General features: G+C 33.4%; 1 protein-coding gene across 1 annotated transcript in view; it reads left to right on the top strand.

The window, feature by feature from the left end:
• Positions 1–16,599, top strand: part of LOC106456964 (transcription factor Sox-5-like) — a 337,448-nt gene that overhangs the window by 234,930 nt on the left and 85,919 nt on the right. Inside the window, exon 5 of the mRNA XM_022382769.1 lies at positions 4,975–5,158. Coding sequence (XP_022238477.1) covers positions 4,975–5,158 — 184 coding nt within the window. The remainder of the gene's footprint in view (positions 1–4,974; positions 5,159–16,599) is intronic.

The following is a 16,599-nucleotide window of genomic DNA, read 5'->3' as shown; positions in this document are numbered from 1 at the left end:
GCGCGAAATTTAAAGCAAACAAACAGTCAAGCCTATAAAAGTACTATGCCCAGAATTACAATACCGCATGACGTCATGGTTCTAAGAACTGTAATACCGTAATGAAATCGTGTAAAAAGCAGCGTTTGGGCTGGTCAAGAATACTTCATGCGAAACATTGTGGAAGACTCCATGTTTCAGTAAGAATTGTATTCATGACAATTAAGACTAAAGAAGGTAATGAAACTATCACTGTTAATAATAGAAATAGAAACACTCCACAAGTATCTCAGGGTGTGTTCGTTACCAGATAAACAACAATCGACCTTGCTGTAAATACAGGTGCGAATGTTATTTCATGCATAATAAGATACACATTAGCCCAAATTGGTATCAATGAGCGTGTAGTTTCTGGAAACTGCTGGTAATCAAAACCAAAAGCTTGACATGGGTATCGAACCACAAATAGCGGTATAAGCAAAGATGGTGACATGAAGTCTTTAGGGTTTAATTCAAATTGTTCAATGTTCGACGACAGAAAGAAGTCCAATGTACAACATATACAATAGCGCTTGGTGCTTGAGGAGTTCCAGTTTTTGGCTATATCTCAGTCAACGATGTTGGCTTCTCCTCATAACTGATGGTACCATACTCATGTTAATTACAAGCAGATTGTGACCAGTCCTTAGAATTACCATTCATCGGACAGGATTTATCTTTCAGCAAGGCAATGATTCCATTCATACAGCAAATATCATGAAACAATTCCTTGACGGTAAATAGATCGATGGGACATTCACAAACATAGATTGGCTGGCACAAAGTGCCAATATGAGCATGCTTAAGGTTGTATGGGCGTATGTAAAAACTCAGAATGTTAAAAGGCGAAAAAATATTTTTGTTGGCTGAGTTCTGGGGAATAATACGGGTCAATTGAAACAATGTTCCATAATCGTACATTGATGGACTCCATGGAAACAAGGTGTGGCGTTCTGTGTGAAGTATAGGGCTCGTACATTGATGGACTCCATGGAAACAAGGTGTGGCGTTCTGTGTGAAGTAAAGGGCTCGTACGTTGATGGACTCCATGGAAACAAGGTGTGGCGTTCTGTGTGAAGTAAAGGGCTCGTACATTGATGGACTCCATGGAAACAAGGTGTGGCGTTCTGTGTGAAGTAAAGGGCTCACATGTTGGGAACTGTACAACGTATTTGCATTTCTTTTGTATTTTCAGTCATAATGTTTATACCACTAAATATATACACCATTTAGTTGTCATTATTCTATATGTGACTCCTTCGTATGTATTGCATGCGTCTTTATATAATTATTTCGATTACTGCACATACAAGCTAATTGTTTTCATTGAAAATACTATATTGTGTAACTCTTGTACGAATCTGGTGTCGCTATACAGTATGTAGGAGCCACAAACTCTAAAACGTATGACCATGACATGATGGACGTATACATATAGTGACCACAGACACTGACGTTTTTTTTTGTGATTATCTAAAACACAATACGAGTGTCTAGTGGTCACAGACACATAAATTCTCTTTGTTTATCCGAGACATAATGAGAGTGTGTAGTGGTCACAGACACATCAATTTTGTTTGTTTATCCGAGACATAATGAGAATGTGTAATGGTCACAGAAACACCAGTTTTGTTTGTTTATCTGAGACATAATGTGAGTGTGTAGTGGTCACAGAAACACCAGTTTTGTTTGTTTATCTGAGACATAATGGGAGTGTGTAGTGGTCACAGAAACACCAGTTTTGTTTGTTTATCTGACACATAATGGGAGTGTGCAATGGTCACAGACACACCAGTTTTGTTTGTTTATCTGAGACATGACTGAAATAAATACATATTGATCACAAATATTCCTGCATTAGTTTTGCTTGTTGAAGGTGTGTAGTCCATTTTTCTTTTCTATGTTTGCTTGTTGAAACCATGTAGTTTGTACACACAATAATATAAACATTAACCATTTGGAAAGTTAGCTCGTAATTAAATCAGATGTCTTCCAAGATTAATGTTTTCAACTTGTATAGCAACCATGATGCAGTTTTAAACATACTACGATCACCTTAAATGAAATGTATGCTTTCATGCCTAAAACATACGTCAAATGGGCACACTGTTTCACAGAAACTGTTTATTCTGTTCTAAGTAAATATATCTTTTTTTTATTTTGTTTTATCTAGTTAAACAAAAACATAATTTCTATTACCTCAAAGCATTCGGTGGTTTCCGTCATTCCATGATAGTGGGTTGATTCTAGTATTTACCGCATCTTATAAATCACCAGAATTGAAATAATAAATTATTAGTAGTTTTAAAACAAGATATATTTAAGAAATAGATTATGCTAGAAAGTAGTAGTCATATGATATTTTATGTACTTGGTTGATGTAACTTGAAATATCTTGGCTTCTCTAAACACCTTACTTATCCTAAACAACATTTAGTGTACTTGGTTAATGTAACTTCAAATATCTTGGCTTTTCTAAAAACCTTACTTATCCTAAACAATATTTAGTGTACTTGGTTAATGTAACTTGAAATATCTTGGCTTTTCTAAAAACCTTACTTATCCTAAACAATATTTAGTGTACTTGGTTAATGTAACTTGAAATATCTTGGCTTCTCTAGACACCTTAATTATCCTAAACAACATTTAGTGTACTTGGTTAATGTAACTTGAAATATATTGGCTTCTCTAAACACCTTACTTATCCTAAACAACATTTAGTGTACTTGGTTAATGTAACTTCAAATATCGTGGCTTTTCTAAACACCTTACTTATCCTAAATAATATTTAGTGTACTTGGTGAATGTAACTTCAAATATCTTGGCTTTTCTAAACACCTTACTTATCCTAAACAATATTTATTGTACTTGGTTAATGTAACTTCAAATATCTTGGTTTCTCTAAACACCTTACTTATCCTAAACAACATTTAGTGCACTTGGTTATTTAAGTAACATAATTCAGGTAATATTCGGCTTTTCTTTATTTCGCTTATTTTTTTAATTATTAATACTAGTTTCGCCTGTATTACGACTATGCCTCAATTTCGTGTGAGAGCTGAATATTTATATTATTACTGCTATTGTAAATAGCAAATAATAACATAGAAACTGGAAAAAACAGAATAAACAATTTATGTTTAGGGTGATATATAACATTTGGGAACACATCTATGTCATATCTACTGCATAAAACAGTTAAAAGATAATCGGAACTTGTAATATTATACTTGCAAAGCAAAAATGGTTAAAAGTACATTTTTATTCAAATCAAACAGTTGATGATTCGTCAGTTGATTTGAAATGTAAATTACTGATCGTTCACTCTATGCTCTATATGTGATGATCTCACACATTGACTTTGAAGTGAACGCAGAGTTTAAAGTGTTTTGTATTGTTCATGACCATGAGTGACTTGGCCTTAAGAATACAGTTTTGATGTTTCACGCATGTGGAGAGTCATTGAAACGAATGGAAGCCGATGAGTCACAGCAGGGTGTTTTAAGTTAGCTAATAACTTCTCAAAGTGTTGTTTACAGAATACGGGACTTTGTACGGCTATCTGTGGTCTGCCCACCACGGGTATCGAAACCCGGATTCTAGTGTTGTAAGTCCGCAGACATACAGTTGTGCCACTTGGGGGGGGGCGAATACGGAACTGCTTTCAAATCATGAACAACGATGATAATATCTATCTCTCGATTCTGGCTTTACCCTAATCGTAGGGTACAACGCCGAACCAAATGTTTGCAGTCGCCAGAAATGGCCGTGTCAACGTATAGACGATTAAGAACAGGCTTCACGAGGCCAACAGAAATATACTCAGACGTCTCATAATTTACATTCCATTACATAGCAAAGCACAAAACAGCACCAAGTGTATATATGGGAAACTCTTATCGTTCTGTATTCTACTTTTCATTCTATAATTTATTATAAACTTTTACTTATTGAAAAATATGTTTACTTCGAACATTGTTCTGGATTATTTTATTTAAAACACATGATTACGCGTGATACAATGTACCGTATAATAAGTAGCTTTCTCTCTCTCTCTCTCGTTACAATAGTGATTTTACTTTTAATCTCTTAAACTGTTTTCTAACCAAGCAGAATCGGTTGTAATACTGAGTCCCTGGAGAAATACTGATCATAAAATATTCTAGATTATTTGGTTCTTTATTATTTAATACGTTATTGTATAATGCCTTCTACATTCCAGTTGGTCTTGCAAACACTAAAATAAAACGGACTTGTTTTCCTTTATCAGCTATTGCGTATATGTGTGTATTTATGTACATATGTAATGTCACTTTGGTGCAGATACTGCATATTGCACTTTTACATAACGACTTGCTTTGGAATCTGAATACTATATGCAAGGAGTTGGGTGTGGTTTAATGATTAGCGTACCAGACCGTGTATCTGAAGATTCAACGCTCGGATCCTGTTGCAAACTTAAGTACATAAAAGATAAAATAGCGCTCCGCACCTTGGACCCATGGGCCCACTATTCAGTTAGGCAAGCGAAAGTAACCCAAGAATTGGCGCTAGGAGTTGTTTTCCCACTAGTCTATTAATTGAAATTTTTAGACGATTAACGCAGTTAACCCTTGTGTAGCTTTGCTCTAATATTATAATAAACATAAAAATCAAGAAAGGCACGTGAAAACAGTCCACTGTTTCTTTTATTCGTACATTTCTCTTTTCGAGCATACATTTTAAAACGTTTAGATAAATCATGTATGTAACTAGAAATTTCTTGTCGATGTAAGAATTAGATATTTTTTGTTTAGAACTGTATGGTTAAAATTCCCCGATTATTTCTATGTATGAAGCAATAACTTCAATTTAACAGTAAGAAAAAAAATGCCTGAAATGTTTCTTATTCGTCTGAATATCGCTTGTCTCAACGTGTATTAGCTTATGCTCAGTAAATGTTACTGATTATTCCAGAACGTCCGACGATCCTCCAAGTAATCACACCGAAGGAATTTACCGCCCTCAGGTGGACATGGAAAATGATGTTTTATGCAGCCGTTTGCCGGAAGACAGCCTAACAGTAAAAGAACGCCGTTTAACGGAGATGATCCAACAGCTACAGGAGCTCAGAAGTCAGTTGATAGTACAGCAGAGTCAGGTAGCTTCTCAGAAAAGTTTTTAAAAGTAGAGAATTTTCGAAAGTTTTGATAAACATATTTGAAGGTAAAGTTTCCGTACCTCAATTGAACCATTGACGTAATGCATCAATGTTCTAGAATTAAGTGATTTTATTCCCTCTCGATACCAATATTATATTATTTATCCTATTGAACAAGTGAACTTACATGTAAGTTACTTCAGAACATTCGAATACAGTTAAAATAGTACACTAAAAAAAGTGAACTAATACCAACAGAACTCACAAGTATTGTTGGGAAGATATTATACTCCACAACTCATGGGCATTATTTAGAAAACTTTTCACATAGGAGGTAAACATTATACTCCACAACACTCCATAAATCACGTTTAATAATGGAAAAACATTGTTCTCCACAACTCACGGATATTATTAGTAAAACTGTTCACGTAAAGGTCAAACAATGTTTCGTCCAAGAACTTATTAATGACCTACGATTCTACACGGAATTATTTATCTATATTCTAATGTTGCAGAAAAAATCCATTACATCGAGTCCATAGCTCGTAAACCGCGAAATAGTAAACGAAGGTGATTGTTAATCGCCGTGACAGTTATGTTTTAATCTAAATGCATAAAACAGACGTTTTATTTAGTTCTTGATTTACAAGATAGAGTATTGCAACTATCATATTCAAGAATGTTTTCTAAATTTAGAAAAAAAAAACACTTAAGAGGTAAGAAAGTTGAATTGGATGATTTCTTTTTGAAAACTTGTAAAAATGGACTTACTCCAAATTTTCTTTCGTGTAAGTTGCCTACACACAATAAAACTGTGAAAGACTGGTATCTACGCTACAAAATAAACTAGTGAAGGAACATATACAGCTGAAGACTGGTTACCCCTGAAGATTATGACTTTATGAACTCCCTTATTCAAAATTGGTAATATGTCGGATTAAAGAGTTAAAATAAGTCATGAAAGGAGGTTAATAAGCCTTAGCAATTTTAACTGTGATAATGTACTGGATGAGGCGATTATAAGTGCTATTCCAGTTGTTCACAATTTATCGTCAACAATATGGACTCATTTTTCCAAAAAGAACACCTTTGTTGGATATAAAAAGCAGGATTGGAAGATTTTGCCAGAAACATATTTATTCAGTTAACATGAAAGGAGGAAAAAAGAGAAGAAGTAGTTCAAGAAGCTAACAGCAGGGAATCATTTTGTTATAGGAACAACTATGCTGACTTTCCACAAGCACCAAATGATGGGTATTTATCTAACGTTCTCAACGATTTTTATGAGAAAATAAAACTGGTAACTAAACCTAAATGTATTAATCTTACATTAACAAAAGCTTAACTGAATGCCCTTAAACAATTACGAGAAAATAAAAAATCTGGTCATTATGAAAGCTTGCAAAGATAATTCTGTTGAAGTGAGGAATTATTGTGATTATTTGAGTAAAATGACTGAATTATTGTGATTATTTGAGTAAAATGGGTGAATTATTGTGATTATTTGAGTAAAATGGGTGAATTATTGTGATTATTTGAGTAAAATGACTGAATTATTGTGATTATTGGAGTAAAATGGGTGAATTATTGTGATTATTTGAGTAAAATGGGTGAATTACTGTGATTATTTGAGTAAAATGAGTGAATTACTGTGATTATTTGAGTAAAATGAGTGAATTATTGTGATTATTTGAGTAAAATTGGTGAATTATTGAGTGATTAAGAGAATTTTATAAACTTTTAATTAACAACTCGACTAAAATAAGAGAAAAGAAACTGAACCAATTTTTATTATATTTAAAGAAAATAAATTCATTAAATTATTCTTTTTATATTTTGTTTAGATCTAGGGATGCAAAAATACCTTACATTTATGGGCTGTCTAAGATATATAAATAGGATGTACCTCTTAGGCATATTGTCTCCACCAGAGAAGCTTTTAATTATAACTTAAGTAAATTTTTGACCTGGATATTGGGACCTTATGCATTACAAGAAGAGTGTGTTTTAAAAAATATAAAACACTTTTCTTAGTTATAGTGTGTATTTAATCTTCATAGTTTTTAGTTAGCTTTGACCTGCCAGTCAACGAATCTATTGATTGCACTCTTTCTTGCCTCATGAAAGATGGAAATTCAAAAGCACAACTTCCTTCACAAGTTTGAAAATGAATGTCAGTCTTTACAACACAAACTGCATTTCAATTGAATGAAGAATTTCACGATCAGATTGAGGGAATTAGTATGGGTAGTCTATTAGCACCTGTTCCAGCTAACACCTCTATGATCATGCTTGATTATAAAGTTCAAAGTACGGTTAATCTATGATTATGTTTTTTGTCAAATATGTTGACGATACATTTGCTGGGTTTGTTTCCGGACAAATGTTTGAACAGTTTATAGTACTTCTGAACTCATTACATCCTAATATTAAATTTACTCATGAGAATGAAGGTAAGTTATCTTTTTTCGATGTCATAGAATTAATAATGCTTTTAAAACGAAAGTGTTTAGGAAAGAAACACATACTGATCTTCACTTGAATTGATCATCAGCTCATTGCAAGACTAAACAAATATGGATTATAAAACTTTATTGGCTATAGTAAAAACTAATTGCAGTTCAAAAGAAGAGCTGGATAAGGAAGTGCAATATCTAGAAAACGTATTGGTGGAAAGGAATAATTATCCTATTAGTGTGGTGAGAAAATACTTAAGAACTGATAGATTGACAGAAGAAAAAAAAAGAAAATGTATTCAGATAATTTGGTTTATTGTGTAATTCCGTATGGACCTGGCCAATCAAATACGATAAAAAAGACAGTCGAAAGAAACGGAAAGGATGTTATTATAAACTTCCAATTGTAGGTAAATATATATTTTAATGGGAAAAAAGTTGAATACAATCATAATAAATAGAATTATACCAACTACAGTTGAGAAAGTAGATTATAGTGTATAATGAAGGGACTGTAAACATCTTTATATAGGGAAGACTGGTAGAAATTTAAGTACAAAAACAGCAGAACATGAACATACTTCGTCACATGTCTACCAACATTTTATAGATACAGAACATGAACATACTTTGTCACATGTCTACCAACATTTTATAGATACAGAACATGAACATACTTCGTCACATGTCTACCAACATTTTATAGATACAGAACATGAACATACTTCGTCACATGTCTACCAACATTTTATAGGTACAGAACATGAACATACTTCGTCACATGTCTACCAACATTTTATAGATACAGAACATACTTGTCACACGTCTACCAACATTTTAAAGATACTGAACATTATAATGAAAATAAAATTTTTAAAATATCTGTCGAGAACATAATGTTAATAAACGTAAAATAAAGAAATCTATTTCGATAATGGAATAAAATCCTATAATAAAGAAAACAAAAAAAGTAGCTTTATAAATATATTAAGGTCAAGGTTATGTTCGTGACGTCACCATTGGGTGTATTTAATTGTCTTATTTAGTTGTGCTAAGTACCTGATGATGCTACATTAACAGTGGCAAAACATTGTTTTATTAGATATTTTCTACCCCATTTTAGCTGTTTTATTTTGGATTTTTATAATTCTTCTAAGTTTGTAGTCCAAAATCTTGATTCTGTCAAGCTTAATATTCAAAACAATTCTCGATAAAACAAATTTAGTAACTTTATTTCAAAAACCACCAAACATTCCACAAATCCAAAGTTACCTTTAAATAACCCAAATCTTTTTACGTATCCAATATCACAGAGCACAATGTCCACACCGGTGAAGCCACGTAATTCGTAAAAAGATCTTTATCATGGTGAAACATGGGTAATGTTAAATGTGATTTTAATTTCCCATGACAAATGTAATTTAGTATGCATATCTATAACTAAGATGTTATAAGGGTTATGATGCAACTTCACCACAATAATGTTTACGTTAATATCTGTGAAGGGATTTATTATTGAGATTAAATATGAAGATAATCTTTAGCGATTTGTATGTGAATTGATACTTAAAAGCACATCTTATGCGGATTAGATAGTGTAAGCGAGTTTAGATCATTTCGTTTTTGGAATTTGGATGAACAGCTCTGTTCTTAGTAAACTTTTGGCAACGTTAATGGTATTGAATACTGTGGCCCTTCGTGAATTCGAAATTGTTATTTGACTGTGACCAGAAGGAATTATTTTTCTGGTTAATGAATCTTCTGATAACAAGGCTTAATATAACTCACCAAATCCCAATCTACGTGTGATACACTTCCGTTTTAGTGAGATTGATGAGAGCTTGTTTGTTTGTTTGTTTGTAATTAAGCACAAAGCTACACAATGGGCTATCTGTGCTCTGCCCACCACGGGTATCGAAACCCGGATTCTAGCATTGTAAGTCCGCAGAATGTACTACTGGGGGGCTTGATGAGAGCATTGCAGCTCACGAACAGCAAATATACACAAATATATCCGGTCCCTCTAGCATTGTGAGTCCGCAGACTGTGCTACTGGGGGGCTTGATAAGAGCATTGCAGCTCACTAACAGCAAATATACACAAATATATCCGGTCCCTCTAGCATTGTAAGTCCGCAGACATACCGCTGTGTTAGTGGGGGGCTTGATGAGAGCATTGCAGCTCACTAACAGCAAATATACACAAATATATCCGGTCCCTCTAGCATTGTAAGTCCGCAGACATACCGCTATGTTAGTGGGGGGCTTGATGAGAGCATTGCAGCTCACTAACAGCAAATATACACAAATATATATTTAACTTCGGTCCCTCTAGCAAACTAGCCTGTTTTCCTTGTTGTTGTTTTCACTATAAGCTTATATAAAAGATTTCCCCGATCTCCTTTTTGTTTTTACAAAACAGGAACAATTTTAACCTTATAAGTTCAATCTATATAATTAATACTTGTGTTTGTCTGTCCGGAACTTTTCTCGCAAAATTCTCGACTAAACCCAACAAATTTCATATTGTTAAAAAAAAAGTCTTTGTCCAAGGATACACTTACCCGTTTTTTTCAGCCTTTCAATGCAACGAGTATGCTACACGATGGCACAATGTAGTTGTCATTACGTGACGACTGGCTTCGATTTCAACTTTAGTTTTTCATTTAGAAAGTATTTCACACAAACAATACTTAACCTGCATGTGATTTCCTAGATATTTGAACATTACACTAAATGCAATTTCTATGGGCTTTCTCGACTTATTTAGGTCTAAAATACGCATGCGCAGTTCGTTCAAACCTATATGGTTATCACTTTATTAACACACATTCAGACGTTTCTCAATAATCAGCTAAGTTTGCCCTCATTACAACTTTACATTTACTTTACCTTGCAGTAATTTAGCTTCGTTTCGTTTCATATAAACATCTTTTAGCTACTTTTTCTTTACTACTGGTTTTATTCTTCGTTTTGGTGAGTTTCTTTGTTTCAACTCGTAAACCGTATCATACACTGAAAGCTCATAACTGTTTCATACTCTTTATTTTTTACTTTACGTATAGTTTTATTAAATAAAGTCACATCTAACTGAGTTTGTTTGTCTGACAGCGTAAATTTTTTTTCATATAGACCAAGTTTTATCGATCTAACACATAATGCCTGCAAGAAAGTGTAGCTTAAACAGCATGCGTGAAAATGATAGAATAAGTAAAATTCAAGGGCATGAAAACTACCGCAAATGTTTTGCGGGTCGCGCAGTTGGTTATAAAAGTAGAATTACTGCAAATCACGCCTAGGCCTGTAGTGAGTTTGTATAGCTTCGGTTTGTTTACTCTGATCCAACCAACCATCTTATTTCAATTGTTTATATGTATTCATGGTTTTGATATCATTTTATTACTAAAAATATATTGTATAGTTATCCAGGAACCTTTTTGTTCTCGCTTCATGTATAGTTAACAATCTTTATATGTGATATACAGTTATTAATGTTCCCTGATGTAGTATCTGTCTGAATTTTATTTCTTTTTTTTTACGAGTTCAAAAGATTTCCTTTTCTGTTTAGATGATTTGCATAGTAGACTATTCTTTGTTAGGAAATCTGCCCCTTTATTTTTTAGATGTCTTTCAGTGGATCAGCGGTAAATCTCCAGACTAATAACGTTAAAATCCGAGATTTGATTCCCCGCAATGGAAGACAGTATTTAACCCATTGCGTGGTCTTGAGTTAAAATACAACAACAGAATTTGTTAAAATTAAACACTGTCGTGGGTACGTTTCAGAGCGCGTTTAGTGCTGTTTAATGTTTCATAATATAAGATTTAGAATGAAAAATCGTGAACTGTTAACGTAAAAACTCAAAGAAACAACTCATTGTCTTCAGAGCAACACTCGCAACGTACTTGTCCCAAACTTCTGTATTGGTAAATTGTTACTCTCGATGTATTAGACCAACGCGAAACGAGCTCGACTCTGACAAGCATACTGACAAAAGGTAAGTTTTATAGTATCACAGAAGTACATTGAAGCTAAACCTTCTACCATTTTAATCACATTTATAACATGAGATTTTTTGATATACAACATTTTAAAAATAATCTCGCTTTAATGCATCATCACTAATGCCTTTTAATAATAATAAATTGATATGTCTGTTTAAAACATTATTTATATAGCTACGATCCCTTAACTATGCTGAACTCCAACGATGGCAAGCCGGAATGTCAGTCGGGGAGGGGGTTGGTAATTACTAGCGACCTAAAAAGTTCAGGATCAAAATGTATAGTCTATCGAAACTCTTATAAGCTGACATTCCTTTCCCTTTCTGTTGTTTAATATTCCGCTTTCTTAAAGCCGGTTATATTTATAAATATAATGAGAATTACAAAGTAACAGTCATTCGTTATTCGGTGTAAACACTTAAAAAGACTGGTTTACAGATGTCGTGATTCTTTATAAGCCTCACTTTTAAAGTCTTGGCGTGTTTAACTTCGTTAACTAGCTTGCTAGTTCATTCTCAGTTTGCTGTCTCGCTTAATAAAAAAAAATGAAGAGCATATGTTTACAGATTTATGGATGCTCAAGAGAAGCCATGATATGAACGGGGAAAATATATGTTACAGGGGGCGTGTAATTATCTTTCTTTGTTGTGTTACCGTATCAAGTATTATATGTTATTATTTTGTACGGAGCTATACCATAGCAGGCAACAAATTTCACTATGCTTGTGGTCTAATTGTTAATTAATGTCATATGAGCTCTACGGATATATAGCTTACACAACATACATTTCTCTTCTCAGCCAGATTTTCGAAATAATACTGTTTTTAAAATATATGATTTGGTTCAGTCAGGTGAGGATCTAACCATTTCTTACAAAAAATATCTTTAATCAAATGTATTTGGCCACTCAGACAAGGATCTTTAGGTTTAATCTCTTGGTCATCTTAAATGGGGATTTAGTTATGTGGTCTTTGGGTTAAATCTCTTGGTCATCTTAAATGAGGATTTAGCCATGTGGAGATCTACAAAATTGTAATAAATATAGAATATTTCTACATTTTATATTTTTTCAGCTTGTTAAGTTATTAGCTACTGGAATAAATATCTTACGTACTAGTAGAGCCTTTTTGAAACATAATCCATGAAACCTAAAACATAAAGGTAAGGATTTACAACAAAAATTTTAAATTACTTGGTTAATATAATGTACAAGCAATTTCAATAAAGATCACATACTTTTTCACCTTATATAGGTTTAATGAACTGTTGAAATATCACACCGCCTTCTACTTGTCAATAAATGATCATGAATAATCATCTAATTGTGGTTCATTTGAATAATTATTTACTAAGTATTTGAAATTTTCTATCGTCAATCAATTATGAAATATCAGAATTTTAGGCTCATATAAGATTTTACTTAAATACTGCTGTTTGTTTTGCTGTCAATTACTGAATTCTGAACTGTCAGTTAATTCACTGACTAAAATATACATTGAGTAAATCCCTAAGTGCTTTGATTACATATGTGACCTTATTTGTTTTCCTTTTAATTTATTTATAGTAATCAGATCGAAGTACTAATTAATTTCATTAATTAAAATTGGGAATTATCGAACAACTTGCCTGAAAACCTGTGGTGCACCTTTTCATTTCTGTGTTAACAATTTTATTAGAAGTTACAGGCAGGTGTCGCTCTAGCGATTTAATTCAAGAAGATAAGTTAGTACTAGATTTTCACTCTTCAGTTATCTGTTGACTTAAACAATTACTTGTTTCACCTAGTTCACAAAATAACGGTCTTTGTTCATGAAAGTTTAAGATATAAATAACACTTAGACTACTATTATGTCCACCATATCCCAGCTGGCCTGATGAGGCATGGTATAGACGAAAGGCCTTGTCGCCACTAGATGTGGCAGATGTAGTTTGGTTGATATATTAGAACATATTCTTCTTTACTCTCACTCAAAACTTCTTAGAATTATTTACACAGTTTTCTTCCAGCCGGCCTGATGAGGCATGATATAGACGAAAGGCCTTGTCGCCACTAGATGTGGCAGATGTAGTTCGGTTGATATATTAGAACATATTCTTCTTTACTCTCACTCAAAACTTCTTAGAATTACTTACACAGTTTTCTTCCAGCCGGCCTGATGAGGCATGGTATAGACGAAAGGCCTTGTCGCCACTAGATGTGGCAGATGTAGTTTGGTTGATATATTAGAACATATTCTTCTTTACTTCACTAAAAACTTCTTAGAATTACTTACACGGTTTTCTTCCATTTAATACTGTGGTTGTTCGATTCTCTTCGGAAAAAGGTAAGCTAGTATTTTAACACTGCATTAACAGAGTTCTCAACTATTATAAGTCTATCTGTTGTTCCTGTAATAACTCTTACGTCCGTTGCTAAGATTACCTGACATTTGTTAAGAATGTCAAAAAAAAGCTCATTTTAGGCAAAATGTCGCTTTTATGAATGATGAACAATTCTGTATGTGCGTTTTACGAACCAATTAAATACATCAGAAGTTCTTGTAGATTCGTTTCTTATAAATAAATAAATAAATATATATTAAGTATACTAATAAGATGTATCGGCCATTCCTACTTTATTTATGTAAAGTAGCTCTGTACGTATGCAGTGCAAAATGTTTCTTTGATCTCACTTTTAGGGATATCAATTTCACTACTTCTGGTCATGGAACTTATTCAATATACATATAGCACAGTGACTTGTAGCATATATCAGGCTTCTCTATAATTTTTGTTCTTAGATCTTATGACCTGACTGCTGTTTAACGTCACAAAGATCACATAGTGGCCTGTTAAGTTTCTTGGTGATCTTGTATAGAATCATGTCAAGATGTAAGATTCTCAGCGGGAGGGTAGAATCTGTTTCTTTTCTTTTTTAATTGCACTGAACGACGATTGTACGATCACGCATTTTAGGGCTCGCACACCATGCATGGATTGTATGTTTAAACTCTTGTTGGTCCTTAACATGTAAAATAAGCCTTATAAAAACTGCATATTTCGACTGTTATTCTTTTCTTTCCTTAGCTTCTTCTAACAACCTTGATCAACACATTCCATTTTGGACCTGGGGTCCTGCCAAGCCAACTCACGTTAGAGGCATTTTACGTCCGAGAGGCTGGTAGACGCCTCAAAGTGCGCTGGTCAATGTAGGCAGGCTTGCCATGCTGCCGCGTTAACAGCTAGTTCGCCTAGTGGACCCATGATAATTAGTTCTATTTACAACCATAGAATTGTAAGTTATGTGTCACCTGACACATTAAAGCACACATGTTAAACTTTATTAAAGTAAGGTTACACGAGGGCTCGGTAACCTTGCACAGTTAAGTCCCTCTATTGTAATGGTGAAAGGTTTGTAGCGAGCGTGCATTTTTAATCAACATTGTGCACATAATTCTTTCGTAAAGATCGGAATATAAAAGAACAAAAATAAAATATAAATTTTGCTTCGCATTATATGTCTCTTTTTAATTATTCTGTCGATTAGACAGAGTAGACGGTTGAGTAGACGGTACTGGAGTATCCTAGTTAGATTATTATTGTTGAGTAGACGGTACTGGCATATCCTAGTTAGATAATTCTTGTTAGATAGAATGAAGTGGCGTATACTAGTTAGATTATTCTTGTTAGATAGAATAAACTGGCGTATCCTAGTTAGATTATTCTTGTTAGATAGAATGAACTGGCGTATCCTAGTTAGATAATTCTTGTTAGGTAGAGTGAACTGGAGTATCCTAGTTAGATAATTCTTGTTGAGTAGACGGTACTGGCATATCCTAGTTAGATTATTCTTATTAGATAGAATGTACTGGAGTATCCTAGCTAGATAATTCTTGTTAGGTAGAGTATACTAGAGTATCCTAGTTAGATAATTCTTGTTAGGTAGAGTGTACTGGAGTATCCTAGTTAGATAATTCTTGTTAGGTAGAGTGTACTAGAGTATCCTAGTTAGATAATTCTTGTTAGGTAGAGTGTACTGGAGTATCCTAGCTAGATAATTCTTGTTAGGTAGAGTGTACTGGAGTATCCTAGCTAGATAATTCTTGTTAGGTAGAGTGTACTGGAGTATCCTAGCTAGATAATTCTTGTTGAGTAGAGTGTACTGGAGTATCCTAGTTAAATGCATTTTGGAATCTATCTTTAGCGTAAGGTTTTACTTTTTAGACTTAATATTGTATTTTAGAAGGGTAAAGATGCATACTTAGTAAACAGTTTTATGACCTTTACTGCCTCAAAGGAGTATGTGCAATCTATCAGTAGTTGGCTATACACTGAAATAAAATAACAGATGAAACAAGACCGGGAAATATATCAACATTTAGTGAATGAAATGCTACAACTGGAGCTGAAAACGTTTCTGTAAAAGGTAGAGTTCAGTTTGTTTGTTTGAAATAATGCACAAAGCTAAACAATGGGCTATCTGTGCTCTGCCCACCACGGGTATCCAAGTCAGCAGACATACCGCTGTGCCACTGGGGGGCGTAGAGTTCAGAATGGAGTGCAGTTCAAGATTTGAGAAAGTTTTGTGATTGGTAGTTTAATGAATACAACTTTGTCTGATTTCTAAACCTTCATATTCAGTTTGTTCTATTTTTTTCTTAAATAATTTGCATTATTTCTATTGTTATAGATCATTGCATTTTTCTGTTTACTCTTTCTTATTCTTTAAGAGTTTTAATATGAAAGATTTAAAATTTATTCTCCCCATCCATCAATGTCAATCTGACATAACCTTTAACACGCTTCTATTAAAAATATACTTATAGTGACTGATTTTGCAAGATCAGTAAACATTTACTACTTGTGTCAGTATGAAGTAATTGTATTTTTCATTACTCATTATTGTTTGTCAAAGCCATTTATAAAATTGATTACCCGTTGAGTCTGTATATACCACACTTGACAGTTGTAAGTTTCCTCTTTTCAAGTCATATAATA

Source organism: Limulus polyphemus, unplaced genomic scaffold, assembly GCF_000517525.1.
Source record: "Limulus polyphemus unplaced genomic scaffold, Limulus_polyphemus-2.1.2 Scaffold276, whole genome shotgun sequence".
NCBI lineage: Eukaryota > Metazoa > Arthropoda > Merostomata > Xiphosura > Limulidae > Limulus > Limulus polyphemus.
Note: the sequence above shows the minus strand (reverse complement) of the source record. Positions and strands in the feature narration are given on the sequence as shown.